The sequence below is a fragment of the Portunus trituberculatus genome, chromosome 37 (genome assembly GCF_017591435.1).
Source record: "Portunus trituberculatus isolate SZX2019 chromosome 37, ASM1759143v1, whole genome shotgun sequence".
In the NCBI taxonomy this organism is placed as follows: Eukaryota; Metazoa; Arthropoda; class Malacostraca; order Decapoda; family Portunidae; genus Portunus; species Portunus trituberculatus.
The window spans coordinates 6,111,687-6,136,686 of NC_059291.1; the positions used below are offsets into that span (position 1 = coordinate 6,111,687).

At 36.4% G+C, this 25,000-nt stretch overlaps 2 protein-coding genes across 5 annotated transcripts in view; one reads left to right on the forward strand and one right to left on the reverse strand.

Moving 5' to 3' along the window:
* The window catches only part of LOC123513806 (DCN1-like protein 1), an 8,751-nt gene extending 4,599 nt beyond the window's left edge, over positions 1–4,152 (forward strand). For both annotated transcript variants that reach the window (XM_045271161.1, XM_045271162.1), the window contains exons 4-5: positions 312–525; positions 1,451–4,152. In XM_045271161.1, coding sequence (XP_045127096.1) covers positions 312–525; positions 1,451–1,624 — 388 coding nt within the window. In that variant the 3' untranslated portion in view covers positions 1,625–4,152. The remainder of the gene's footprint in view (positions 1–311; positions 526–1,450) is intronic.
* A 1,580-nt stretch (positions 4,153–5,732) lies between these two features.
* The window catches only part of LOC123513805 (AMME syndrome candidate gene 1 protein homolog), a 23,856-nt gene continuing 4,588 nt past the window's right edge, over positions 5,733–25,000 (reverse strand). For 2 of the 3 annotated variants that reach the window (XM_045271160.1, XM_045271159.1), the window contains 5 exons: positions 22,573–22,736; positions 17,932–18,042; positions 13,459–13,664; positions 12,460–12,590; positions 5,733–11,830 (listed from right to left, as the gene is read on the reverse strand). In XM_045271160.1, coding sequence (XP_045127095.1) covers positions 11,795–11,830; positions 12,460–12,590; positions 13,459–13,664; positions 17,932–18,042; positions 22,573–22,736 — 648 coding nt within the window. In that variant the 3' untranslated portion in view covers positions 5,733–11,794. Of the gene's footprint in view, positions 11,831–12,459; positions 12,591–13,458; positions 13,665–17,931; positions 18,043–22,572; positions 22,737–24,720; positions 24,733–25,000 lie in introns of all 3 variants that reach the window. The other variant, XM_045271158.1, reaches the window with a different exon arrangement.

The window sequence follows — 25,000 nt, forward strand, 5'->3', positions numbered from 1 at the left end:
ACTTTCAAGTGATTTACTGAGGGTCAATTGACAAAAACAAGTGAAATTGAATATTTCAAAACAAGAAAAATATATTTTTAATGATGTAAAGAAAAGATGGAATTCATAATTGCTCATTATGTTTGGTACTGATCATAAATTTCTGAAAGGCTCCATACATACATGTGATAGCCTTATTCATGTAGTTGTAGCTTGTGAGATTGCACAGGGTGGATCACCAGGCTTTTGTATTATGGAAAACATGCTGTTCCTGCTTTCATATTATATAGCAAAAGAATCTGACGTCAGTACTCATAGACAATTTCTTACAGATGTGACAGCATTGACAAACTGAAAGCCAAACTTCCAACCCTGGAACATGAACTAAGAGATACAGCCAAGTTTAAAGATTTCTATCAGTTTACTTTTAATTATGCACGGAATCCTGGGCAGAAGGGACTGGATCTCGACATGGCTTTAGCGTATTGGAACATTGTCCTCCAAGGAAGATTCCGTTTACTTAATTTATGGTGTCAATTTTTACAGGTGAGTTCTTGTAAACCAAAATTGTCATTCATACTGCTTAATTTTTTGTTTCAGCATTTGGGAATGTTGCAATAGTGCTAGCTACTTGTGATGAATCAAATAGTGCAGATCCATAGAGTCTGCTGAGTTTCTCTCAGAAGAATTTCCTATCATTCTTCTCTCTTTGAGTGTAGAGCCTATTATTCTTGATTTATTGATTGTCTGTGGTTTAGGAAATACAAACTTAGGTCTTTAAAGAAAAGAAGCATCTATATAATAAGCTGATATTCCACACAAAGTGAGGATAGTGGAGATTAGGCATCCACTCTCATATTCTCATTCACAATAACACTTAAAAGTATTTCTTAAAAAATATCTTGAAGCAACATTGTGGCTCTTAGGCCAGCAAGAGTGAAAAATGGGCAATCCTCATTACTGGTGAAGTTTGACTTTCTCACTCTATTTGGATTGGACATTTGTCAGATTCTGGCAAATCTTTTGGAGCCTTTCAGACCTAATTCCATTCTTGCCTTCACCAGTGTTCTCCATTCAACTATTTGTCTGCTCTACACATATCCGTTTTCCATGTAATGTTCTTGTCTCATTTTCCTTTTTGTGTTATTAGTGCTATTCTAATGAGATCTATTCCAGCACAATGCTGTGACATTGATAAACTAATTATGTATTTTTGCTGAGGCTACATGAATCTAATCAAAGTTGAGACTTGGCAATACTGCATAGTCAGCAGTCCCTCTCTGGTAAATATGGGTTTTTTTTTCTCAAAGCTTGTATTATAATTGTAAGTGCACTAGTTGTTCATTCATAATGCTGGGATTGTAAAATAGATACTCTTGATTTTAGCATTATTCTTAGACAATATATCAATGATTATTATGATGGTGTTACAGTGAAGAGATTTCAATGGCAGTCTTTTTTCCCCCCACAGGAGCACCATAAACGCTCCATACCTAAGGACACTTGGAACCTCCTCTTGGACTTTGCCTTGATGATCAATGATGACATGTCCAACTATGATGAAGAGGGTGCGTGGCCAGTGTTGATTGATGATTTTGTTGAGTATGCCCGGCCGATCATCCGAGGCCAGCCTACTCAAGTTTAGGGTCTGGGTATTAGTGAAGCTAGGACTTATTACAGCTCAAGAACTATGTTGCTTTTCTAAGCTCTAAAAATGTGAGTACATACATGAGGATGGGATGATCCTAGTCTTGTGACGATAGATTGGATTTTGTGTTCTAGAAATGTGGTGTTTAAACCGTTACTGTTATCAAGAAGCCTATCGAGAAAGAGGAATTTTTAAAGAAATCCACTGGTATCAAGGAAGTGTTGTTATATGCAAGACAAACCTACTAACCACAAGAAAAATAATATGCAATTAGTTAAGTTTTGGCCACATAAGCTCGCTTTCCACACGAAGACTCAGAATGTAAAGGATGAGTGATGCTTTAATGCTTAAGGAGGAAAAACACTCATTACATATACTATCAAGACACTTCAAGATAATCTTTTGAAGATTTATTTGAATGAAATAGAAAGTGAAATAGGGTTCAGTGAGTTTGCTTGTCCTTATGGATATTGGTAAGCTGTGACATATTGATCTGTGCTAGAAGACTTTAATTGTAATCTTAAGGCAAGAAGGAAGGCATCACTATCTTGCTGGAAAGATGTTTATTTTTTAATCATTTTTAGCATGGGCACTTTCAAAAGTACCACATTCTTGTTTTCTTACCACTTGTGTGCAACCTCCTTTTTGGTAACTTTAATAATTAATATAAAATTTTAAGGTTCCAACTTAGCTTTTAAGTTTTTTTTTCCTTCAATATACATTGAGAAGGGGCATTTTTTTTACCTCAAACTAGCATCTGCATATAATTTAGGATGTTTAAATCAGTCAGTTGACATTAAATACTGGCACTTTCAGTCAGATTTTATGCAGTCTGATTTTCACTTTCCCTTATGGTCTAGGGAAGGTAGGTAAAAGTATTGAATCCTGTCCAAGATGCCATTGCTACCCTCCTGTGGAGCCTGCTAAGTCATGCTTTGTTACTCTCACAAAGGACTGAGGAAAATCAGAGGTTATGACAACACACTAAGTTGACATGATGCATATTCACATCAGCGAAATAAATTTTTGGTACAATTAGTATAAATGATGACTTTTATGGTACTGAATAAGTGGAAAACTGAGTTTCAAAGTAGTTTGTGAATTATATGGACATTGATTTTGTTATGAATTTCTTAGGTTACACATACCACTACAAGCAGGTTAATTATCATTATATAGAGATGGTCTGCCATGATAATTTATATTTTATACAGAAGCACTAATTTAGTGTACAGTATTAGATCAAATTGTAGTATTAAAATTGTATGACTTCCTTGCTTGATTAAGTAAGACAAACGCATTAGGCCAACTATGCTCTCCTTGTGTCCTTTACATTACAGTATCATTATATTTTTGAGCCATATGCTTGAATAATATTGTGCAGTTTTGGGATACAGCACAGTTAAGGAAGTAAATATAAGTACACCAACATGCAAATACCAAAGTAAAAAAAAATTACGTCAATCAGATTAGATTTTGAGTCTATTTACTTTTTGAGAATACTCAGCCTGGTTATTTCATTATTATTATTATTATTATTATTATTATTATTTCAAATGCACTTTTAAGTCTGTCCTGTTCAAGATTAATCAAGTTTATGGTATCAAAACTTCACATACAAAAAAAGCTTCCAAGATACATCTTCAAGACACAACCAGTTAAGTACAAGTGGCAAGAAAATGAATGCTAAAGTGCAGGGTCTCCTTGTTGATGATGGACTGTTTATGTTAAAAAACTCAGCATGGTAATTTCGTGTCAACGTTTTTGTAGCCACCCACCTACATAGGTAGTCTAGTCTCTGACTAAATTAATTTTCAGGAATGTCTTTGGTTTGTGCACCGACTCTGTGGAGCAGCTTCTGTTGGGATGACAATATTTTTGTTATTTTTTTAAAAGCCTAAAAGGATATAGATAATTCTGATGTGCAGGAATAAAGTTAATTGAGGCTTTCTTAAAGTACAGCAATCTGGTTTGCCCATTTCTGGAATATCTCATGGAGTACATAATGTCATCAGTTTGGCTTGAACCTTAGTTTTGTAATTACTGCAGGTCCTGTATATTTGTAATTGTACTTGACAAATGTATGCAAAATTTCTTTCCTGTAAATGGATAAATGATTCAGTGAACAGTGACATGTTGATGTGTGGCAGTAATGTGAAGTAACTGCATTTTTAAAACTTAACTGCTAAAAGCAGATGATGAACCTCCAACATTGATAGAAATAATGCAGGAAGTGAAATAATTAATTGTTCGCCCACTTCATATTGAATTGGGATATTATATTCTTGCATTACTTTCATAGTTTGGTGTTTAGAATATGTTGTCAGAATGTCTCGATTTCATTTAGGTAAGAAAAGTCTGTGTTGAAATATTTAGTTTGGCTGAACAATACTTTTATAACTAGCTACTACTTTCTCCAAATTTTTATCCCTTGGCACATTAACAGTTCTCTTTGAGCCTTATCAGGTAAATACTGACTGTTCTGTAATACTTTCTACACTTGTAAATAAAATTTTGATTACAGACGTTTGTACTGTGTCTTGTCATCTGTCTCATTAGGGATTTACCTTAACTTAGTTCAAATTGGTTCTGGTTGCAGTATATCAATAGTTATTGTAATGCTCAGTTTTCCCTATTTCAGTTCTTGGCAAGTCAAATATTCCAAGTGAAACAGAATACATGAAAAATATTATGAACATCACTGTAGATGTAACTGTAGACATTTATACTTCTACTGAAGTACTGGGTATATAAAGGTAAGGCTTGGACTCTCTTGCTCTGAAAGGCAAATGATTCCTAGCCTCAACCTTAAGTTCCTGCCTGCACCATGCAAATGGTAAGATTCAGTATTGTTTATTATTGCCACTTTTTTCAATTACATATCTTGACATATTCCTTGTTGGTAAACATGATGTATGGAATGGCTCTGATTTAGTAAATGAAGACTGGCCTTGAATGACAGGCTCATTAATCAAAATATATGCCATTAATACTAAAGTGGTCTATTTTAGTTATTGTCCCAAAAAGTGATTTAATATTTTATAAAGTAGTATGTATATAGTAGTACGTACTACATATTACAAATTCTATGATGAACGAAACTGTACCGAAAACAGCCAAAATTGATTTGTGATAGAATGAAATAATTCCTGCAAAATTAATTATTTTTTAAAAATTTTGCTTATAGGTGCATACCTACGTTACGATTACAGGCATATGCATTTCGTAGAACTTAATAGCAAGTGATCAAATAAATATAGATGAAGAAATCCATTGTGTCTTGAGATGGTTATCATGCTTACTTCACACACACATACACACACACTGCTTGATAGCTTAGTGTTGTCATGTTTTCTGCTCGTTATTTTTTTTTTTAACTGATGAACAAACTGTTACTCTCCTGCCTAGGCAAGAGGAAGACTTGTGTGAAGTGTGAAATATCTCGCCTGAACTCATGAATTAGACTAGCATGAGCTCTTTTCTCCTTAATGATGTATCTGGCTAGACATGAATACAGCATGGGGTTCTCAATCCGGATGAATTGCAATTATACATTTAACACATCCATGAGGCTAAATAAAAATCCACATTTGTCCTTGCATCCTTGTAGACAGACTGACTAGATCAGATGTGTAAACACACCAAGTTAGGGGCCGCCTTGGTACAGTGGATCCGTGCGTGCTTTGGGATCCGAGGGGTCTCCGAGCGCACGGGTTCGAATCCTGTCTACGGTCTGAGTGTAGGTTGGGCTTCCTCACTCGGGGCAACGGTTTCCTAGCGGGTGGGCTTTGAAATAGGAGGTACCCTTAATAAGTATCCCCTTTAGCCCATAAATTCCCGTGAAAAGCCCACATGGTAAAAAAAAAAAAAAAAAAAAAAAAAAAGTTCTACATTATGGTCTGACAGCAGATTTACCCTTCTCATGCAATAATATTGCTTTTTCCTGTACTTAGTAAGACCAAGTATGGTGAACCTCTCCGAGGCTCTACATGTATACCATATGATGCATCACTTTTATACATATGCATCTGTATGTTTTTACATGTACTGAAAAAAAAAAAAAAAAAAAAAAAAAAAAAAAGGTCTATGAAATAACGACAAGAAATAGTGAAAAAGGGGTTTATTATTTTCAATGGAGATTCTATATGTGATTTACAATAACTGCTGCTACCTGTGAAATCTATGCTAGATGTTCTATATAAAATGCAAAAGTTGTTTAACTTCATACAACATTTACTTACAATTAATGCTGTCATTCAAACCATAGGATAAAAAATTTCCTTGCATACTGTAGATTCAAGTTCTACTGGCTCAGGGAAGAATTATATTCATTAGACACCACTGCCATTATTTCTCAAAAGGACAATTTTCATACTGTTATTTTTCTCTAACAATGGCACAAAGTTAAAATCAAATAATTTTTTTTTTTCTTTTTTTACATAGCTAAAAGTAAGAATACAGTAGTACTTGCATCAGACACATTATTCACTTATGATAATCACTGTGAATTGAACAGTCATTACAAGCTGCATTGATGGTCCTTTTAAGGCATTATAACTATCTGCAATTTGAAAAAAATTACCCTTATTGAAGGACTATGTACAACTCAGAATGAACAATTCCTTCACAGCCTCCACTATAGTACAATAATGGACTTCTCCAGAAACAAAACGATAATCCTCCATAGAAGATTAAGTCTCCAAAGTGTACAAGTTTTCTGTTCCTGAATGATACCTAAACGTTTTAAAATTAGAAACTCGGCACAGTCTTTTACATTAAAACATTTCAAGAGTTCTGAAATTCCATTAGATTATGTGAGGCAGTTGTGTTTGTGGAGTTGCCCAGAGGTCCCCAGGCTGGCAGAAGGCACCTGAATTCAAGACTCCTGTAGCACAGGACAGCAAACTTAATGCACATGCAACCTTACTCACTGAGTCATGTTAGTGCTGAAAGGCCCAGCTGTTCTATCAGTAACTTGCACACACACTTCCTGGAACTACAAGTACTTCATTATGACCACATATTCCCCCCAAATAAACATTACTATAATAAATCTTTTTGTTATCATAATGCATTTAGTACATGAGTAGTACCTGTGTTCTAATTTTGCAAATTTATTGGACTATTGGAAAATGGTGTCTCAGTTTATGGATTCAAATGCTATATAAAGAGCTTTTCTGTAATTTACCATAAAGCATTATGGTAGAACAAAATACATATACTGAAATTTCCACAATAGTGCTCCATTTAGTTTCTGCTAATGTAATGTAAATTAGATTAATCATAATTATACTTTCCTTTTGAACTGCTTTGTACCAATGCTATATCTAACAATGTATTATAGATTCATATTCAGTTGCCATGCAGTGGGATAAACTATACATACATGCCTAAATGAAAGAATAAGGAAACATATTCACAATACGAGTCTGCTTGCCATGAAAAGCTGAAATTTTGTTATTTTCATACAATAAATTTAGCACAGACAACAATCCTGACTCAGGAGATCCCTCAAGGTATCTGAGCTACCCCAGAAGTAGCTACCACACCACTACTGAGGAGCTGCTCCTCACAGCTCTCCAAAAAACAAGGTAACTTTTCAGAGGAACCCTCTCTGGAAGAGGGCAACTAAATAGTATAAAAAAATAAATAAATGAAAATTACATGGTAAAAACACAGTATTTGCCAATTTTTGTTATGCTTTCCATAATGCAACTATCAAAACCATAAGTTATTTCTTAAAGTATGACAATCCTCTCAAATACATAAAATGTTTCCAAATGCATTATCCTTTTTGGAACAAACAATCAGTACTATTGGGTATTTTTAACATATAAAAAATGTTAGGTAGTACATAATCAACAATTCTACATCCTAATATATTGAATTCCAATATGTGAAGCTCTATAAATTCTGCCAAATGGTATTCTTTCAGTAACTGTAAATGAAAACCCTAATAGTTTAAAAAAAAAAAAAAAAAAAAAAAAAAAAGATCCTAAATCAAAACTTTAGGCTTGTTGGAAGGGCAAAAACTTACAGTTAATGAATTACCATTAATTTAAACTGTAGCCTTAATTTTTAATTTAACATGCACACAAATCTGGGTTAATTTTTTTTTGTTTTTTTTTCCAGGATAGTTAGCTTACATATACACATCTGCTTGTGGCTTCACATGTATGACAGTAATGAAGCATCACTGATATTACCTTCATCCGAGGCTCACACACTGTGACAGCAACCCACTGTGCAACATCAGTGCCTCAATGATAGGTAGACCTGGCCACAAAACCAGTGGTCATCTCATACTTATTCTTCTAATAAACATCTAAGTTGACAAGTGGGCCTCATGAAGACAAAATAAATTTCACACTCTCTTGTTGGCTTCTTGATGGGACATGTAATAACAAACATTCCTTGTGTCAGCCAAAATAAACTAAACTTCAATTTATAGAAAATTTAAAATTTAATGGATACTGACAGTAATAACTAATTGAAACAAGTTATACAAACAGAATACCAGTAGTAGTCTTAACATTTACAGAAGAGTGTGGACATGGTTGTCAAGGGTCACCACTTCATCTATTCTGTTCTTGAAATAAATCTATGCCATTATTGATGAAAAACTTTTGCTGATGCTCATGTTTTTCTTGAAAACATATTGGAATCTGCCCTGGAGTAACGTCTGCTTAGTGTTATCTTCTACAAGTCATGTCATTATGTACTTGTTCTTCTTGCTATGTGCTGGGACTGGACGCTGGATTGAGTATGTACAGCACTCTTAAAGAGACCTGCTACTGACAGTAATCAGCCACTTCTCTAGTGAGTATAGTTTAAGAACTTCAACAACATACAAACAAACACACAATGGCAGTGTTTTGGCTCCCTCTCTCAACTTGCACCTTACACTCTATGTAAGGTCATATACAATAAAATAGCATCTACAAAAATGGAAAAAGAAAAACCTGACACTACTATTTGCTGTTCACTATGAAAGTGCACCTTTTTCAACATGTCAAAATTACCAGCATTTCACAAAAGTAATACTTGGAAATCTTAGGAAAGCTAAGAATCTGTAAAAATTAAATTCACTATAATAGCCATAGTCACATATGATATTGTCCACATCACTTACTAAAGATAGTATGCTTGTGTGGCACAGACTGGCAAGAAATACTTCTCTTTACATTCTTTATCTGTTCCATGCCATCTGTGATTTATTTCTATGTTCCTGTATTCATCTAACTTGTAAAGCTTCATCAACTGAGTCATCAACTGAGAGAGAGAGAGAGAGAGAGAGAGAGAGAGAGAGAGAGAGAGAGAGAGAGAGAGAGAGAGAGAGAGAGAGAGAGAGAGAGAGAGAGAGAGAGAGAGAGAGAGACTAAATTTCAAAACTTGATACTAATAGTTGATGACAATGAAATGATGATATCTATTCTTCAACTATTGTTACTGTGCTGAATCGGTGTAATGTTGATATACTTATATCGATTAATGCCTTGGCAGTGAGCAAGCAAATATTAGTGATTGAGAAGCTCCTCTTTTTTAATATAGTAATCAGGTACAGTTGGCATCAAGATAAGGCTAACTTTCATAAGAACGTGTTTTTTTTGGTGTCTTCTCAAAGTTTTTATGATATATGTTACTTTATCTCAGTCAGGACACAATCTATTACTATTACTATCAAAGAATAAGTTTCAAGCACCAATGCAAACATTGTTTTTTGTGACCAGATTTACCCATCAGGAACTATGTGATACAGCAGTGCATGTCTTCTTTCTGCTCTACCATAAAACAAAGGTCCATGCCAAGGTGAGATTATGCATTATAGCATACACAAAATATGAACACACAAACAAACCTAAATATCCCATACTAATCTAAACTTTACAATCATAATCCTTTATCCCTCTATACATACATGCAGGCAACTTTTTATATAATTTTTTTTTTATATTTGCATTTTTTTGTAGGCTTTCAATTTTCTCTATTAATTTCCTTCCAGGAAACATTTTGTTAAATGAAAAAAAGTTGAATTTCAAGTTCACATAATTATTTCATACTTTCTCAAAATAATGATCAATTAAAAAGTGACATATTTCCCAGACAGAACTGGTTTTCACTTATCATCGGTGATTCTCATAGCACAAAACTTTCTCATTACCAGTCTACACAAACTTCAAGTGCTGGAATAAATCATTCATTAGTCATGGGTATTCTTCAGGAATGTTAACCCTAATCTATGTCATCCTACTGAAAAATGCACACAGGCATGTCCATTCAGTTTATGTGTAAATGGATGAGGATTAATCACTTCATAAGAAGTTGGAGCTGTTTGTTTTCCTTGCTTCCTTTCCTTGGCACTCAGTACAACTGCCCTATGCAGCAAGCCACCTTTGGTATAGTTTATCACATGTTATCACTGAGATGCACTTGGTACCCTCTTGTAAGGTTTATGTGAAAAGGTGTTTGCATGAAAATAGTTAATAGGAGCACAGTTTTTTTTTATGTGAACCACTTTTCATAATTTGATAGCATGCAATTCTGACTGAATGATATATCTTGATGCATTATGGTTCATAAATGGGTGGTGAGTAAAGTTTTCTTCATCAACAACACTGTACATGAGATCTTTCACTAGTAAGTAACAAATGAGCATCAAAAAGGTGCTCACGACTAGGCAGTCTGATATAAAATAAGCGGCAAACAAACCTCATTGGGAGACGAGCATTGCGAGTAGCTCTGAGTTGCACCATTCATGTATGTTCATCCACCACTATGAAACTACAGTACATACCTTCTTGGAATTATTTTCACAAGAGAAGTATCCTTTCTGAACACCTTTCAGCCTGTTCAATGCAATTGCAGTACCTTCTTGTAAGGTTACACTGGAGGTTTATCAATCTTGTGAGTTTTGTCAGCCGCTGAATGTGAAAGACTGGTGTGGTTGGGTTGTCAAAATACCCAGTGATCACAACACACACGGACGGGAGTGGGAAGGCCAGCCCGGGGCTCACTGACATTGTAAACAAACCATCAAGAAAGTATATATATATAAAACTAAAGTTAACTGTTGTCGATGTTCAATCAATGTGTTTATTATCAGAGTGAGCTGACCACTTCTTCCAGACTCCACACACAATTACGGGTCTTGCTGACTGCTATTTGACTACCCTCAAAGGCTTAGTTTCAACTTTCTTCCACTGTATCACATCATACAGGTATTCACTGTAACTAATACTTTGGATAGCTTGCAGCCAAAATCACCACAGTCTTCTTGAGTTCTCCAAGTATCAAGCTCATTGTGAATTTGAGCATGTGTATTTGATTCATGATGAGGCTTTATGAGATGATGCTACACTCCTGGGCAGCTATACACATGTTTCTTGACTATTGATTTCACTTTCATGATCTCTAATAGAAATTGGTTTCCATACAGAATTACTATGAAACAAATTAATCTGAGGGCCAAACTCAAAACAGATGACACTCAACACTAAACAAATAAGCTAAAATAACTAAAACCAACCATCAAGAATTAAAAAGGCCCCTCAAAAAGTCTGCCAGCCTGTTGGATGCTCTGCGCAGACCATCCAGGCATCCCTCTCCCTCTGCGGCTGTCCTGTGGTGAGAGCACCAGGCGGGACAAGCCCCGTGATTCATCAGTGCTCCGTCCTGGTTTGGGGGGCTGCACAGAGCAAACTCATTATGCCCTGAGGTGGTGACGCACAAGAGAGATGCACCAAGTCCTGAGTTACCCACTGCGTCAAAACCCAGTGGTGGAGTGTTGGTGTTAGTTGTGGTGGTGGTGATGGTGGCTGATGCTCTACCACTGCTATTGATACTGCTGCTACTGCTGCTACTACTGCCTCTAGCTGAATAATGAGGGAGGTGGAGAGGTGACGGAGACCTGGGATTGTTGTGGTGATAATAAAGATGATTGTGGTGATTATGAGCAAGGAGTGGATGACTATTGTTATGTTGCGTCATTATGTGGTTGTTCTGATGGTAATGATAAGGGGGCTGTGGGTACTGGTGACTGAGGTGATGGTTTGGCTCAGGCACACCAGTGAGTTCAGGGCCTCGTGAGAGGACACTGCCTCGGCTCCCCTCATTGGCACTCCCAGGCTCAAAGCTTCCGCATCTTCCATCCCTAGAGTTCAGCAAATGCTAGCAGCGGCGGTTTCTCCAGTAGCTCATGTAATCCTGCAACAGTACAATACAGCATCAGTTGCTCCAGTGTACCTGGAGCTGGTTTGCAACTTGGATTTTGCCTCGCAAGTTGAAGTGAAAAATTGACTGGGTGACGGCTAGCATCTTGAACTTCTCATAAGTAGAGCCATTCGTAAGTCAAAGTTCCACTGTATATGGTTGTGGCTTTAAAAAAAAAACAATCATGCTATTTTTATATCACGTGCCATCAGCTTGCATGTGGCATAATGTTTCTATTTACTCTGCTGTCAATCTACAAAAGATTATATACTATTGTGCACAGGAGAGTGACTTATTGAGTGACTGAATTAGAATAATTATGGGTATATTAGATGTAGATGGTAACAAAATACAGCAAACTATTGAATAGCCAATGTTTCCTGTGTCATTGATTTTAGCTGGTGTGTTACTCACACACACATTGTTGCTGTGAAAATAAAATAAAATAAATAAATAAATAAATAAATAAGTGAAAGAAATTAAACAAATTAAACAAATAAATAAAATGAATAAGTAAATTAATCAAATGAAAAAAAAAAAAAATAAATAAAATAAAATAAAGGAAATAAGTAAATATATTGAATAAAAGAATAAGATAAAATAAATAACCAAGACAGACTTACCTGAAAAGTAACTGATATCTTTTCACTCTGATAACGAGTCAGCTTGATGCTGCGCCGGACCTCAGTGTTCACCGGTCCCTTGTATCCTCCTTTCCTGAGCAGAGAGTCAATGGTCTGTTCATGGTCCCAGCCTGCAGAAGTATTACATCTCAAACTCAAGTCACAAAAATAAATTTTCTTACAATTGTTTTGCTGAATCCATATTTAGTACAATTGTTGTTTTTTCATACATATACTTTCATAATGCATATCTGTACTTAAATACTAGTATCTATGTAGTACTCATAATCCTACGAGCTTCTTAGTATGTTGGTTATTATTTAGTATATAAACTAGGAAATACAAATGCCAGAAGTATGAAAAATAGCTAATAAATGATACCATGTTAAAATGTTTAATGTCTTTACATAATACATAACCAATGAAGGAACTGTTGTAAATTTTGATATAAATGGTAATTAAAAGATACAACTGCTGAAGAAAATGACTGAGTTGCAAGTGAAAGTGATGAGGGTATCTGTGAAAGAAATGTGTATGCTCATGATAAAGATGAAAGGAAAGTAGGAGCTGTGAATGCAGAAATGGGATGCAGCCTCACATAAGATGACTGTCATGGTGAAGCGGCTACAAACTGGATCTGCTAGTTGGCTGGGAGAGTGACACAAATAACAGAATGGCTAATACTTAACCTCTTCAATACTGGGACACATTTTTACCTTGAGATATGCGTACAATTCAAAGATTTCATTGACATTAGGATGTGTCTATAGAGGTCAGAAGATTTATGGCCAGAGTCTTCACTATTCTAATTCCCACATAAGTTTCTAAAGCTGTATAAAATTGTGAAACAGTAAACAGAATGAATATGAAAATGTATCCTGGTACTGAAGGGGTTAATGTGCCAGTATGCTCAATTTCCATAGTCAGAATATCTGCTTGTTACTATTAAAATTATGGTCATGTTCTCAGTACAAGAGTTTATGTCACAAGAGCTCGCACCCTGTTCAGGAGCAACCTCAGGCAGATAGGTAGCTGTCCTCTTAGCTCCTCGCTCATTTAGGAACTCAATGCGGATGCCATGAACCCCAATGTCCCAGTCCCTGTAATCACGGCCATCCTCAAAATGGCGAAGGATGGACACAGAAACTCCGAGGCGTGGTAGTTCATCTCTACCAATTGGCTGGAAGCGTGAGTCTTTAAATGCACTGAAAAGAAACAACAAATGCATTAATCTTACAAATTTAACTGAAATTCCACTTACAATAAATAAATGATAGAATATTGTGGAAGAACTATCAAGAATGTAGTTACTTGTATATATAGATTTCCTAGATTTTGTCTTGAAGTGCTGCAGACATCACAACCTATTACTACTTGTGGTGATGTGGTTCTTTATGGTGATACTTGAGAATCTTCGTGTCTTCTTCACTCTCTTTAAGAAACATGGAAAGCTGATATAAAAATAGTGTAGTGATTTCTGACTTCTTATAGTGGCACATGGCCATCCAAGGCTAATCTAATGCAAATTTTCTAAAAAGACTGTATTAATCCAAGGAAAAGACACTTATCTGGAGTGTTAAAACACGCACGCACACACACACACACACACACACACACACACACACACACACACACACACTACAACTACAACTAGGTAAACACACACACACACACACACACACACACACACACACACACACACACACAGTGGCATTTCATTATATGGACAAAGAAATGATTAAAAAAATCATTACAAGCATGATACGTCCAAGGCTGGAATATGCAGCAGTGATATGGTCTCCGAGCTCTAAAAAGGATAGAAGAAAATTGGAAAGGATACAGAAGATTGCTACAAAGATGGTGCTGGAATTAAAGGACCTCATATATGAAGAACGACTGAAGGAAATGGGACTGCCAACCTTACTAAATAGAAGAGAACGTGGGAACCTAATAACAATGTATAAGATAGTAAATGATATTGAAAAGATAGACAAAGAAGACCTGGTGCTATTGACAGAAGATGGAAGGACAAGAGGACATGAAAAGAAGATCAGGATGAGGCAGTGTGAAGGATATTGGGAAATACAGTTTTCCACAGAGAATGGTGGAAAAATGGAACGTATTGGATAATGTTGTTGTTACAGCACTTAATGTGCATAACTTTAAGGAAAAATGAGATAAATGGAGATACAGGCAACCCCCGTTTAACGAAGGGGTTACGTTCCTAAAAAACACTTCGTTAAGCGAAACTTCGTTAAGCGAACCGATTATAACAAGTTTAACCCCTGATTTGAACTTCCATTGAGAGTAAGCAAAGCGAGAATGCATCATAGTACAGTGAAAGGTTTAATGAAAGTAAAAATTATGAAGTTAAACATTCAGGTAGTTTAATTTAAGTCATTATAATGTACACTAATGTATGTATGTATGTAACTTTATAATGTTGATGATCTTAACTTTATGAAGGGAGGAAGAGTGAAACGGGAAAGACACTAACCGGCAACCTGTGGAATGTAAACAAAGTGCGTATCATTGTACTGCATACAAAACTTATGTACCACATTTCCACAAGGCTTTCCATTTTATCCATTGTAGAGTCACGAGTTCAGGTGGTTCTTTTAGCTTGCAAGGAAGATACGGTCTCACCAGCCTTCTTAGAGTCTGCTGACTTGAAAATAGAGACAGTATAATATGGAGTCAAGATAGTGGCCAGCACTGCTATAGTTTTCTGGCCTCTTGTGTCTGTGAATAATATCTAGCTTCACTTGGAGAGTAAGAGACTTCCTGGTCTTCTTACGAACACTAGGCCAATTGCAGGGCATTTTGGTAGTAAGTTGAGCTAGGGAAGACAAGCTGCTGCTGACGCTGTTATGTTTTGACTGGGGAGTGAGTGTTGCACGTGTTGTCCACAAGAGGCTTGATCTTGATCTTTATTCTATAGGTGTCCCAGGATTTTTCCTGAGGCAGGCAGGCCTTAGTACCAGCAGCTCCTGGTGTATTCAAAAGCCTGTCAGCTTGCGTGATATGGTGGGGCTTTCAAATTTGGAAAAAAATTACCTCGATAAAACTTCGTTAAAGCGAGTTTGGTGTTCGTTAAACGAGCAGATGGTAGTTAAATGAAACCTTTGTTGTAGCGAAATTTCATTGTGTGAACCTTCGTTAAATGGGGCTTGCCTGTATGGAGACAGGACACTATGAGCCCCACTCAAATCCCATACAATACAACTAGATAAATACGACTAAGCAAATACACACACACACACACACACACACACACACACTGAAAGGAAAAGTGTTAAAGTGGATGGAAAACTACTTGAGATGGAGGGAGATGAGAACGGTAATAAGGGATGCAAAGTCGGACTGGTTGGTGGTGGAGAGTGGAGTCCCACAAGGCTCAGTGTTGGCACCAATACTTTTCCTTGTATATATTAATGACATGCCAGAGGGAGTAAACAGTTATATTAATTTGTTTGCGGATGATGCGAAGTTGTGTAAGTGTGTGAAGAGTGAAGAAGATTGTGAAATTTTACAGCCAGATCTGGATAAGATTTGAGAGTGGAGCAAGAGGTGGGAAATGGAATTTAATCTGAGCAAAAGTCATGTGATGGAGATGGGGAAGAGTGGAAGACGGCCAAGAGGGTCATATAAGATGGGTGAAGAAGTAGTTTTGAAAAAGGTGGAAAAGGAAAAGGATTTGGGAGTGATAATACAAGACCATGGGCAGTTTGAGGCTCATATTGATAAGATGTTTGGAGAAACGTATAATTTGATAAAAATATTGGATTAGCCTTCCATTATATGGATAAAGATATGATGAAGAAATTAATTAGTACGGTAATTAGACCAAGATTGGAATATGCTGGAGTGGTTTGGTCCCCTTATAAAAAGAAGCATATAAGGAAGTTGGAGAGATTGCAGAGAATGGCAACAAAAATGGTTCCGGAATTGGCAGAAATGACCTATGAGGAGAGATTAAAAGAAATGAATTTGCTTACCTTGGAACAAAGAAGAGAAAGAGGAGATTTAATACAGGTTTATAAACTGTTGAACGGACTGGATGAAGTGGATAATGAGCAAATGATGTTGAGAGAGGAAAACTTAAATAGAACTACAAGATCGCATAGTAAAAAGATAGCCAAGGGAATATGCTTGAAGGATGTGAAGAAATACAGTTTCCCACAAAGATGTGTGGAGGTGTGGAATGGTTTGAGTGAGGAGGTGGTGTCAGCGAGGAGTGTGCATAGTTTTAAAGGAAAATTGGATGTGTGTAGATATGGAGACGGGGCCACACGAGTATGATACCCAGGCCCTGTAAAATTACAACTAGGTGAATACAACTAGGTGAATACACACACACACACACACACACACACACACACACACACACACACACACTATGAGCTCTGAGCTCGCTCTGTAATGGGGAAGACTGGCTGGGTGACCAGCAGGCGACCGTGGTGAATTACACACACACACACACACACACACACACACACACACACACACACACACACACACACACACACACACACACACACACACACACACACACACACACACACACACACACACACACACGTGCGCACATAGTGTAGTGGTTAGCATGTTCGACTCACAATGGAGAGGGCCAGGTTCGAGTCCCGGGAAGCGGCGAGGCAAATAGGCAAGCCTCTTAATGTGTGGCCCCTGTTCACCTAGCAGTAAATAGGTACGGGATGTAACTTGAGGGGTTGTGGCCTCGCTTTTCCAGTGTGTGGAGTGTGTTGTGGTCTCAGTCTTACCCGAAGATCGGTCTATGAGCTCTGAGCTCTCTCCATAATGGGGAAGACTGGCTGGGTGACCAGCAAGTGACCATGATGAATTACACACACACATATATGAAGAAAGACTGAAGGAAATGGGACTGCCAACCTTACAAGATAGAAAAGAACAAGGAGACCTAATAACAATGTATAAAATAGTAAATGGCATTGAAAAGATAGACAAGGAAGATCTGGTGCTGGTGACAGAAGTAGCTAGAAGGACAAGAGAACATGTAAAGATTAGGATGAGGCAGTGTGTGAAGGATATTGGAAAATACAGTTTTCCACATAGAACAGTGTAAAAGTGGAATGCATTGAATGACGAAGTTGTTACAGCACATAATGTGCATAACTTTAAAGAAAAATTGGATAAATGGAGACATGGACACAGGACACTATGAGCCCCGCTCATATCCTGTACAATACAACTAGGTAAATACACACATGTGTTGAAGGGAGGGGTGGAAGGGGAGGAGGAGAACTTCCCTCCAATCTTAACAGACCTTTTAAAAGCCATGAGGTGAAGAGAGGTAAGTGAAGTAAAGAGTCGTACAGTAAGCCATACACCACTACAGATGTAGATTCTGAGATGCAAATAAAAAGTAACAGCTGCTGCTGATGATGATGATCTTGACTATGAGGATGATGAGTAACACACAAGGATTACCTGGTAGCTGCATATTCTCTAAGACCAGCATGAAGGTTGATATGGCTAAATGTCCCCATGCAGCCTCGTAATCGCTTGTCTTTTCCAACTTTCCATGTTACAAACAGGGGGCTGAAAAGCAAGAAAAATATGACTTTTTGGAAAGTATACCTACTCCTTAAATAAACAAATTATGTTGCAGTAATTCATCTACATCTATTTTCATGTAGATGTTTGGATGAAACATACCATAAAACAAAAAAAATCCTAGTGCCTGTTAGAGAAAACTCACAGCTACCCATATTACTGTTATACATCATGGAATGTGTGTACATATATATATATATATATATATATATATATATATATATATATATATATATATATATATATATATATACAGGGTGTCCCAGGAGTCGTGCACCATCCAAATTTCTATAAAAATACATATGAATATCAGTTTTATTGATCATAATCATAACAGATGCTTAAATTGTTCACCCTCTGCATTGATACATGCATCAATTCTCTTTATAAAACTGCTTTTTACTCTTTTGAGAGTTTCAGTGTTGATCCTTTGACACTCAGTTGTTATTCCATCTTTCAAATCATAAAGAGTGTGTGGACAGTTCTGGTACACAACAAATTTAAGATGTCCCCAAAGGAAATAGTCAAGGGGGGGATAAATCTGGTGATCGGGATGGCCACTCCATGGGACCTCTTCACCCAATCCACTAAAAGTCTGGTTCAGGTAGTTACACATGCAAATAGCAAAGTGTGGTGGAGTTCCATCTTGCTGAAAAAAGAAGTTTTGTCTTCAAGTTATGGGAACATCTTCAAGGTAGCCAAACAAGAAAGTCTGCAGAAACTCTAAATAAGTTTCACCAGTGACATTAGTAGTATTGAAAAGGTAAGGGCCAACAATTTCGTTCTCCCATATTCCAGCCCAGACCATGATCTTAGGGTTGTTCTGATGATGTTCCTCCTCATTCCAGTTAGGATTTACTTCTGACTAATAGCAGATATTGTGCCAGTTTACTTGGCCATTCAAATGCAAAATTGCTTCATCACTGAATAATATTGAAGAATCAAATCCGAAACAAAGAAAAATAAAGATTAGTATATGGTGCACGACTTTTGGGACATCCTGCATATATATATATATATATATATATATATATATATATATATATATATATATATATATATATATATATAAATCATGATCTCACGTGAGGATGGTGGCACTGTAAAAGTTAAGTTGCATGTGTAATTGCAATTTGCATTACCAGTGCAGGTTGTGATTCTACCTTATGTGCTGTGTCTATCATAGGTGAAAAGGAGATGTAGTGGGATTAAGTAGGCTGCAGAATATTTATGAAGTAATATTTTTCATTAAGTACTACCTGGGAACACAGATAGTGAACTACAGGAAAAGCTGGGAGTTGAGTGTAATAGTATATTGGTGAGAAGTAGAGACAGAGGGTTGGGCATTTTGAAAGGATGGTGGAGTGTCATTGAGAGGAAAAGAATTTGTGGTCTAAATGTATTTGGTAGGGATTTCAGAGGTAGGTCCATCAATACTTAGAATTAAATTGTTCAGTTCAACTATAATCATGAAAGAATGCTGACATAGGTAGAGCAGCCAGGTAAGCTGCCAATAAGTAGAATTAGTAAATGCAAGCATTTACGGTATGGAGCCTTTCAAAATTACAAAGATAAACAGTGAAGTAAGTCGACGATATTATACTTCTTACACAAAAGATGCTGAATGGCGGGTTATCGTATCACAAAATGTTGTATGATGGACTAAAAGGACAAAGTATAGATTGATATATGGGGCTAGTGGTGTAGAAATTTAATATATTAGAGCTAGGGTGTCATAGGAATAAAGCACTGAAAAAGTGATAAGGATGCTAGGGAAAGATAGTTTTGGAAGAGTTAGCGGACTCAGCAAAAGCAAGATGTATTGACATGGTTTGTGCATGAGATGAATAAATATTGATGACTGAAGAAAATAATACGATGTAATATGATAGGGTGTTACAACAGAGAGGAAGACAAGAGGCATTACCTATGAACTATGTGGAGAAAAAGTCAAATGCAAGAGTGTCATCAGCAAAGAAAGGAGTGGTTGTGGTTAACGGTGACGTATGCAAAGCAATTGTGAATGCATGAGTGGAGAAGAGGCCTCAAGAGCTTCACTGGAAGGCTTTGCTTCATTTAATTTAAACCAGGAGTGAGAAACAATTTGTTGTTGTTTTATGCATGAGCAGGGATAAACATGCTTTCCTATCAGACACTGCTGTAAAGTTTATTGGATATGCCATGCAGTGTGGTGCATTGAGGACAAGTACTTTTTCCCTTCCCACTAAAAGCCTTATATCTAAAATGTCAAAGATGTCTGTGAAAGTATCTATGTATATACTCTGCAATTCTTCATTAGTATTTTCAATATAGCTATACTGTAATGGGAAAGTAGAGTTTACATTTCTAAGGTGAAATCCAAATCTACTCCTCACATGTTAATTCAAACACCTGGAATAAAATAAAATAAAAGCAAAAATTGGTACCTGTATTACTGGACCAGGTTTTGTAACATTAGAAAACGTACTGGCTAGATATAGCGTAAAAAAAGTGATTATGTCTTTCCTTTTATAGCTGATTACTGATTTGTTTCCAAGATGTATTGGTAAAAACAAAGATAAACTCAACTTCTTTTAACATAAGTCATCTGATATAACACGTAAAATATCAACATAACAAAAATTAAAGTTTCTTCTTAAAAGCTAACAGGTGATAGGCCTCCTCAGATTTTCACTTATTGTCATTGTCAGCAAATATAATTTGCGTTGGAAAACATGTAGTAAAGCTGAGAGTTGGGAGACAGGAGCGACACTCTGGACACGAGAGATGCCTTCTAACAGAGGCTGAGTGTGTGACCCATTCCACACGTGCCAGGCCACATTCATTCTGGGCTGCTTTTGTTGTTCTCTGTGCAAAAATAGAGACAATTCAGTCGGTGTGTTGGTGTGACAGCATTTCTTGCCACATTTATTCAAGTTAGTTAAGAGATGAGTAACTTGACACCTTTACAACCAAACTGGCTGATCCATTCAGTCTTTATGAAAATTTTCACGGCTTGACAATTAAATGAGCTTTCTTTTCTGTATAGTTTTTTGTAGTCTTTGCTTAGTCTCTGTTCAGGTAAAGAGAATCTAATGATAATAATAAATGAGTAAACAAATAAATAAATAAATATATAAAAAAATAAACGAATATGCTAACAATTTAGCCAAGTTGGTGTTCAATAACTAAAGATTCTATTTATTGGCCTTGTGGTATGTAGAGGACTTACTGCACATCTGCAGGGATGCAGGAGATTAATTCCCCTCACATTTTACACACACACACACACACACAAACTGCATATATATGACTGACCGCACCATGAAAGATTTCTTACGGCTGTAATGGACTGCACAAGCTGCAGCTGCTGTGTTGTAGCATTTCACATACGAGTACAATGAAAATATATCTTTGGCTTTAAATCATTACTAAATCTCAACAACTTATATACTGTACTTTTTTTTCAGGTATTACATTAATGATATAACAGGACACACTGGCTTTGTGGTGCAGAGTCTGGAGTAGGCAAGCAGCTGTTACAACTACAATGATCCACACTGCTTTGACAAAGTTACAGAAAACAAGAAAATAGTAGTATATAAAACTTCAGTAAGCTGGTAGTCATACACATAATTCATACTGAATACTAATCTTATTTTGCATTTGGGTTAAACATCTTAAAGAATTGTTCCCCTTCATGTTTCAGTGTCAAATTACCAGGTGTATATAATACACCCTGCCATTCATAATTTCTTCAATCAAAATGTATCTTTGCTTTTATCAGTCTTAACATAATGTTAAACATAAATATCACACAAATACACCTAATATTTCTTATTTCACTTTTCTGTGTATTCACTTAAATGAACACTCTTTTGTGTGAAAAAAAAAAAAAAAGCTTGTCTCTGATTAATGTCATTTTCTCAACAGCAGAGGGGGATCAACATGAAAAACAAAATTGTGTAAACTAGTTTCATATATGTATATGAGAAGTCACAAATGAGTTATGTTCTTAATAAAAGACATCAAATCAACTCTGATGAAATCCCAGTGAGTGAACACAGAACCACACTTTTGTAATTGACAGCAAGTGGCACCATACAAGCAGCACAAACATAATGCTACTGACAGGGCCTGACTTGACTTGAGGGTCATAAGTGTAGTTGAGCAGCTTTATTCACACACACGTGGAACACTTGTGAATGTTTTGTTATGCTGCAATAGTCCAGTTGGCTGCCACATGCTGCTGGTGTGCCATTAAGTATTCTGTTCAGCCTAAGGTGTACATTATAAGTAAAAATAATATCAATCTAATTATGGTGTAAACTTATTCTTATAGTTAATGAAAATGAATACTTAACCTCTTAAACTATCTCATCTGAAAACTCCTTACTATCAACAAAATTTTGACATTAGTAACAAAGAATTAATGATGCAAGTGGCCTTATTTATGATCTGCACTAGTCAAGGTCCCATGTTGTAAGGATGACAGACTCTCTGCATGCCCCCCCAAACCCCAAACTCCACACTCACAAGGGCTCATTGGTGAAGTCTGGGGTGCTGGGGGTCTCCATGTTGTGGAGGTGGCTGTACAGGACGTCAAAACAATAGAAGCACATCTCAGCACTTGCAATGGGGATAAGGCCATTCCGGAGCGTGCCGTTGGTGGTGGGTGTGGTGCCATTGTAGCAGCACACCTGTGGAGTGGGACACATCAGTGGCAGCAGCACACAATGACAGACAACCAAGAGCTGTGACCAGCACTGGTGACTCATACTTCTCTTAATGATAATGATTTACATAAGAACTTTGATGTGCAATATCTATAACAATGTGCCCCAAAAATTTAAGAATCTACTTATACCCAGACAAAGAACTTTTGATAATGATTAAACTCAATGTTAAGTTTAAAAAAGAATATTGCTATGTATTTTAAAGTTAAGTGTGGTACGGTACACCTTGATATATATATATATATATATATATATATATATATATATATATATATATATATATATATATATATATATATATATATATATAAAACTTTCAGTAAAGACAATTGGCAGCTTCTTCCATCATATACTTATTCAGTAAGAGGAAACTTTGACATAGTGCTGCATCAGCTGAGTCATTACACTCACTTGCCACACTACTTTGGCAATACAACTTGTGGCTTTCAATCACTAATACTAAAATGAACAATAATTTATTTCTCAAGAGATTTCATTATACACTGAAACATTGGGTATACTGTAATATATGTGAGAAAATTAAGTAATTCCTAGTATATACAGGAATAAACTAATTCCCTTAAATACTAACATGACAGCAAGATTTCAAATTGTAATACAACTTATCTAATATGTCAATTTTATACTGAAATTCAGATCCTCAGCTTTTGGACAGGAAAATATAATATATAATAAAGTTTTATGATAAAAACAAAAGAAGTAAACTAATAAAGCACAAGTGACCCATTACTCTGACAATAAAGGAATAGGATAAGGCATTCTGGAAGTCCTTTGCTGAACACTAACACTGCATGATTAATAGTCCTGAAATGTTTGCAGTTAGTGTACCATCATAATCATGAATTTGATTATGAAGTTAGTAAACACCTAAATTCTATTAGCAAAATATCCATTACTTTGTGAACAAAACACGACATACAACTTCAACATTAATGATAATAAAATGCAACAGTTAACCCTATTCACAATAAAGTGGTGAATTTCATAACTGATCTGATCCACTGGCTCTAACTGAAGACAAGGCAACTGTGATAGTACCTATGAGTATCCATCTTCATGACATCAGTGGCCATGACAAGTGTGTATGCTTGATGGCCTTGATTGATGCTTGATAACTCTTGACAGTGTCACATAACTTACCTGTAACTTGTATGGCATTGCACATGACTCCGTTGGGCAAAAGTTCTCATTACTAATGAATGTCAGATGAAAATGTTGGATGAAACTGAGATAATAGTGAGACAAAGATGACAACTGAAAATGGAATAAAGTTGCTTTCTTGTTTCTATTGAAAACAATGTTGGTTTCATTAATCAAACAGGTAAATGCCAGTCTAAGAGGCTGATATCACCTCTGCATTTATTAGACTGCCTGCCAGCATATGAAAGCAGGACAGCAAGAGAGTAGAGGGCCAAACAAGGATGGGACATCAGAAAGTGAGCTGAGATAAACTTTTCTTGAATGATCATGAGCAAACAATAATTGGGCTCAATTCTAATAACATCATAGCACACTGCTATATTCAGACCAGACACCATATAAGACATTTCAGACTTATCAATCTTAGTGTTGGCTACTGATATTGAGCCTTTCAACATTTTGCCTCACTTACCTGTGACCATCACGTAATGTTCATCTTGATGATGCATGCAACATGGAGCCTTGCAGAAAATGACTGAATCTATTTCCAAGACATAAACCAAATGAAAAATCACTAGAACTGAGGCATCAGAAATCAAACTACCATAGAAGAATGTATCATGAGATCAGAAGAAAATGGGAGCGGATTGGAAATATTTTTTGCAGATATGCTACATTAGAAAGCCTAGAAGGTAAGTGATGGGTGGCTGACCAACAGAATACTCCCTGTGCAATGCTGTGGTATAAAGATTAATTGTAAGAGGCAAAATAAGAAGTTCACTAGTACCTTGGTGCTGTACTGTGCAGACATGAAAGAATGGAGCACAAGGTTAGGGAGAGAGCAGTGGCTAGCATTTACAGACCAAATTACATAAGGTTATGTATATAAAATATAGATCATGGGAAATTACTCCAGTCCTACTGCACTCTGGCATGAATATGGCTCTAACATGTGGGCATGAGCCACACTGCAGCAATGAGCTAGCTAAGGGAAGCTTATAATGCAACAAGCCAGATTAAGAAAAATTAGAGCATCTTTGAGAAGTGCAGCTTGTACTACATGTATA